The sequence below is a fragment of the Balaenoptera borealis genome, assembly GCF_965194805.1.
Source record: "Balaenoptera borealis genome assembly, chromosome: 20".
Taxonomy (NCBI): domain Eukaryota; kingdom Metazoa; phylum Chordata; class Mammalia; order Artiodactyla; family Balaenopteridae; genus Balaenoptera; species Balaenoptera borealis.
In genome coordinates this window covers 43155008-43161007 of record NC_138879.1, presented here as the reverse complement: position 1 = coordinate 43161007, position 6000 = coordinate 43155008, and the positions used below count along the sequence as shown (strand labels likewise).

At 43.2% G+C, this 6000-nt stretch overlaps 1 protein-coding gene across 3 annotated transcripts in view; it reads left to right on the top strand.

Moving 5' to 3' along the window:
- Positions 1 to 324: 324 nt before the first annotated feature.
- Positions 325 to 6000, top strand: part of PSMD11 (proteasome 26S subunit, non-ATPase 11) — a 30031-nt gene continuing 24355 nt past the window's right edge. For all 3 annotated transcript variants that reach the window (XM_082370906.1, XM_082370905.1, XM_082370907.1), the window contains exons 1-2: positions 325 to 485; positions 2860 to 2961. In XM_082370906.1, the coding sequence (XP_082227032.1) occupies positions 395 to 485; positions 2860 to 2961 (193 nt within the window). In that variant the 5' untranslated portion in view covers positions 325 to 394. The remainder of the gene's footprint in view (positions 486 to 2859; positions 2962 to 6000) is intronic.

Below are 6000 nucleotides of genomic sequence, written 5' to 3'. Positions count from 1 at the left end.
TACAAAGAAAACTAAACAGCTTTCACTAGATACCCACCGGGTGCTCAAATACTGTCAAGGGCGAGCGAGGGGAGTTGGGGTTAAGAGGCCTCTTTTTAGGGTGGGTGGGGATTAGCCTCGGGCTCCTATTGCTAGACACCGCCTCTTTTATTCGTGGGTAGCCGCTGGGCGGTGCTGGAGAGCCTCGCTGGTGGGCGGCAAGCTCCCCAGCTCTCATCCACACCCCTACATCCCTCCTTCCCCGCCCCGCGGAGAGACTACAACTCCCGTGGTGCTCTGGGAGTGGAGGAGGCGGGGCAAATGAGGGGAGCGGGGAGAGGCGCGAGGGCGGGCCTTCCGGGCGTGTGTTTCCGGCGTCGGCGGCCTCGGCCGGGTACGGTGTGAGAGCGGTAAGATGGCGGCTGCGGCAGTGGTGGAGTTCCAGAGAGCCCAGTCTCTACTCAGCACCGACCGGGAGGCCTCCATCGACATCCTCCACTCCATCGGTAAAGGTCGCCGCGCCCCCTTTCCGGCCCCACCGGCCCAGCTCGGCCTGTGTCGGTCCACGGCGGCGGAGCGGGGCCGGGCTAGCCGGCTCTGGTGCTGCTGACTCACTGTGTGTGTGAGGGGGGCCGGGCCGGGGTCTCAGGCCGCTCGGAGCTCCTTGGGGCTTCCTGGTCCCCACCCCGGTGGGAAGCCCCGAGGCAACCCCGGCGTCCACTCGCCGGCTGCTGACTCACGGTGGGCTCGGCGCGGTGTGGGAGAGTGGGCCGAGCCGGGGCCCCACCACTACCCAGCCTTGTCTCCCGCTCTGGCCCGTGCGGGCTGGCCCGGGACCGCGAGCGGTGCTGGCCGGCGGGCTTGTCGCGAACTGGGCTGAGCGCCTCGTGTTGAGGGCCTTGGCGAAACCCTCTCTGGACAGGCATTTCCCGCCGTTGTTCTCAGCCCAGCCTGCTCGGGTGGGAGCGCGAGCGCAAGCGCTCGTTCTTCTCTTGGAGTTTCCTTCCCCGGGACGCTGGGAGCTGCTACTTCTCGCAGCCCCACCGCGGAAGGCTCCACTTCAGGGGGTCTCTTTCTGAGTGTGGTTTGAAATACCGAGGGGACACACACCTCGGATTGGCATTTGGTTTGGGGAGGTGACTGAGACGTTCCTTTGCCCCCCGTGTAGGGGGTAAGAGCGAGGTGTTGGCGTGGGACCGCCCGGCCAGAGGAGGTGACTAATCGTCCTAGTCTGCCGTAGAGGGTGGAAGAGAGTTCGGGGAGTTAGTTGTCAGCCGCGGAGTTCTGGGAACTCTTTGGAACCGGCCGGCTGCACGTTGCTGGAGAAAATCAAAGAAAAACATGTTAGCACTGTAGTATGATTGCCTTACACCTTGCACACGACTGGAAAACTGAAATGGGAGCCGGAGCCCGTCGCTTCCGACAGTTTTCTACTGGGATTCAGGTGTGACCAGAAATAAATTTACGATGACAGAGGGGGCGTTTAATGTTCAGCCATCAAGGGTTCAGTTAGGGCATGGGCTAGCTCTTCACTGCACATGTAGTAGTGTGATCTTTTTTAATATAGCTTGAGAAGATTCGGGTTGAATCAACAAGTAGTTTGCACGTGTATGTGGGACCTCAGGGCTGTTGGCTTTTATGTCGACTCATTAGTCCGTTGAATTTTGGTACTCCCGACTTTCATGGAGGAAGGACAGTGACAAGATCTGGATGTCTTTATCTTTGGGGTTACTAGAAAAAGGGAGGAAGTGGGGGTTAAGATGCATCAGTGAATGGATGATATTGGTAAATAAAGGGTGTTTCCTTTTGAAGTTCTGATCTTGACTTAAGTCAGTTATAGTTAAGAACCAGAGTCATTTTCAATGTGTATTTTCTTCCTGTGAATACACACTAGTATTTAGAACTAATGTGAGACGCATGGATTTTATTTTATTTTTTGCGTCTATTGCCTACTACGTTGTCTTTTATAAAGTGCGAATTATGGTAAACATTATAATTAGAGTATTTCTTGCTTGCCCACTATACTGGGAGAGAGTTTCCTTGAAAGCTTTCCTGTTAGAACAAGCTTGAGTCATCATGGTTGACAGCCTTACTTTTTCCGGACTCCATCATGGAGTATCAAAATCTTGGTTTTTGTCAAGTCATGATGCTTTGTGAGAGAAGTGATAACTAGTGATGATTGCTAAAATTATCACTACAAACTTGAAGAGGCTGTCCAGTGTTTGAGTGGTAGAATAGTTATTAACAGTTGGAAGTGGGACAGATAGCACGAAGTTATTTTAACAGGTCCTGAATCCCTTAAAGTAGCATTCCCTCCTAAGGATCACACTGGAGCTTTGACAGGGTTATGTTTCCTGAATGGCTTTGTAGAATTATTTATCCCTAACACACCCATCAGCTGAGGCTCTCCACAGGCCTAAAGTTTATTGAAAGACTTTTGACTTTATAGTTATCAGTAACTTGGTCATTTGATTTTAGTTTGTGGCAGGTAAATGCACAGACAGGTATATTTAATATTTTCACATAACATAGTTCCTGGCATGGGGCTTACCACCACAACTGGAAGAACTTGTTTGAATTTTGCATTAACCAAGTGACAGCAACAGAAATCTCAATGTATGTGGGTAAGGGAAATTCTAATTGGTAGAATGAAAAGGCACATTTAAAATCAAAAGAGAGGAATCTGTTCTTATGATATACATGGGACATGTACTACATGATCATTTTACTTTTTCTTGTTTAGAGTTTTTTTTTTAAAACTCTCTAGAATTTGTCTTTTGCTAACTGTTTGAGTTTGTAGTTGGTCTTGTGAGGGTGAAATTTCCTTTAGTATTCATTTTTTGTCAGAATTTTAAGAGAGTTTGCATTTTCCTCTCCCAGTGAAGCGTGACATTCAGGAGAATGATGAGGAGGCAGTGCAGGTCAAAGAGCAGAGCATCCTGGAACTGGGGTCTCTCCTGGCGAAGACTGGACAAGCTGCAGGTAAGTGCTACAAGTGGATTGCTTTCTTTTACCTGAAATGCTGCGTGAAGTTTTTTTTTTTTTTTGGTTGGAGTGAGGGAACATAGGAATGCATCCATACAGTTTATTGGTAGTGTAATTCAATTTTATTGCCAACTTGTTGAGCTTTAATTTTCTATCAGGAAGTTAAGAGACCTTTAAACTCACGTCTTTCATTGAAGACTTTTGTTCTGCAGATGAGGGGAAAAAATCCTGTTTCTTTTGGAATATAGTGACCTGTGATTTGTTTCTGGTTCGGATTTTCACTGCATTCCCTTACATGTGGGCAGTAGCAGTCTTCGGTGATTTCATGGAGCTGCTCTAATGTATTTACGTTGGATAGTGACTCTAGGCCCCTGACTTCAAAATGACTAGCGATTTTGTGTCCAAGGAAGTGGCTTTGCTGTCCTTTTTTCCTGATACACAATGAGTAAGACATTAAATGGAGAGAACCTTCCCAGGATTTCTCCACTGGTACCTAGGGCTTTGTGCCTGTTGTTGCCCAAACATTCTAGTTGTAATTGAGCCATTGACTTTGCAAGCTCGAGATGATATTCTGATGATGGGTGGGTGTGTCCTTAGAAGGAGAGAGTCTTCTTGACAAGGAAGGGCTTTTGACAGTAAAGTGACAATAGTATTTAGAGAGTAGCCTGCTTAAACTTAAAATGGATGATTTTTGTCAACTTTAAAGTGAATTTAGAGCTTATCTGATTAGAATGGATTAAACGTGGTTGATCTCGTGAATTACTTTCCCCCAAATTATGTTGTTATCCAAAAGGATGATACGTGTAAGTTAGCAAAATTTCTTGAACTTGAAAACAAAGATCTTTTCCAATTAAGGATGATAACTTATTAATTATTAGGCTCAGTCAATAGAAAGTTGAATAAAGTTGTATGAAATTGGGAGGATGTGTTTATATGGATCTTGTATCTTATTTAAAATATCATTAAAAATAGCTATAATAAGAAAAACCATTTTTGAGTACTTATTATGAACTAGTTATTGTTTTAAGCCCAAACAGGATTTAGGTTATTGAATCCTCGAAACAACTTGGTAAGGTATATACTATTACCTATTTTATACCTGAGGAAACTGAGCACAGAAAAGTTAAATATCTTATTTAAGGGCGCTCAGCTAGTATGGGAGACTCAGAATTTGAATCCATGTAGTCCTATTTCAGAGCTCATGACCTTGAAGTATTTGCTTTCCATAGTTACCCACTTATGAGTTATCAGTGGTAGGTGGTGGTTTTTTCATTTTAGGCTGACTTCTCTCCTGTTTAACATGTTTATGTTTGCCTGTCAGTTAATGTGAGCTTGGGGTTGCAAAACACTTTTGATCATTAGTCCACATGAAATATAATTAATAAGGTAATTTTCCTGAAAGAATTAGAAAACCAGGTGAAATGATTTTTTTTTTTTTTTTTTTTTTTGGCTGCGCTGTGTGGCTCGTGAGATCTTAGTTTCCTGAACAGGGATTGAATCTGGGCCCTTGGCAGTGAGAACCCGGAGTCCTAACCACTGGACTGCCAGGGAATTCCCTGAAATGATTTTTCTGTTGTTGAACGATCCAAATGTCTGTTTTTCTCAAGTAGAATGGATAATTAAAAACAGCATGTAGTATAGTCAGTGTTCCAGAAAATTTGTCCAAAAATGTTACTGCTTTGCTTGAAGTTATTTCATGCTTTACTCTCTCCTTATTCCTTGCCCTCCCCTCCCTGTGACCTACCTGAGAAGTTTAGAAGTGTACAGGGAAACTTATTGGAATTTAACAGGTGAATCATAAGAACTTTAAAAAACATTTCCAGGTTACTTATCATTGTTTTCTAAGAAAGACTTTGACAAGTATAATAAGGAAGTTTTGGGGCCTACATTCATTTACCTATCTTTGCTATTAATAATTGATCGGTTTGTGTTGTTTCCTTTGATTTTTGGGTTCCCTGAGAACAGAAAATATGTCTGTTCCACTGATTTTTAATTTTGTTTTGTTATGCATTTAATATATGGCTAGCACTGCACTAAGTACTCTACTCAAAAAGTTTAAGGTAGGGTCCCTGATGGACATCAATCACTTGGGAATTAGTGAATAAGACAGTGTCTGATGCAGAATATTGATTGAAAGTAGTGGTGTTCGTCATCAGACATGATGCCTAGGCTCAGGATCTGCAGATTTCATAGCCTGAGACTCTTAAAAGGAGTGTGTTGAGTTCTGTGAGGTTCTGAAAAGGAAGCTCAGGTCACACAGTTGCAAATTATTTCAGTAAGAATAGAAGGAAGAACTCAATATGATTCTATAAGAATTAAAAAAAAAATCCGTGTGAAAATGGCAAGAAACGGAATATAACCAAGAACGACTAAGAAACAGTAATAGACTAAAATGAAAAATGAACTGAGTCTTTGGCAACTAAGAGGTCATTTGTTTTTCTGTTAGAGTAAGAAGAATAACTTGGAGAAGATACTGTAATGCTAGCAAGTGCTGGAGAGAAGTGCAGACTCCTTAGCTCATGTTTCACTTCTGCCTTTTCCAGGAAGGAAAATGATTTTCAAAAAGAAAAAGATAGAAATAACATTAGAAAGAGAGAATTAAAGCTAAGGTAGGTGAGAGAAGAGAGAGCAGGTAGTCTTTTTTAAATAAGTTCAAGTTTCTAGGCTCTGAAAACTTTTGTCTTTTAATATCAAAAGAATAGTTGTAGCAGATATATTTATAGAGCCACTATTATTCTGAGAAAAATCATGGAGGGTGGAGAGGTATAAGGAAACTGAGGATGGGCAGAACATTATTCCACTTTTCAAAAAGATAACGAAAAGAATAAATTCTAGACACTGTAAACTGGTAATCATCAGTAAAGTTCCAGGACAGATTATTTGATAAGTAGGTTTTAAGCACATAAAGCAGTGGGTTTATTAAGAAAAGGTTATTCCAAACTCACCTTGGTTCTCTTTGGTTAGCCTTATCAGACAGCAGATTTGCAGGGGTCCACAGGCAATGGCTTGCCAACTGTCTTTGTAAATAAACTTTTG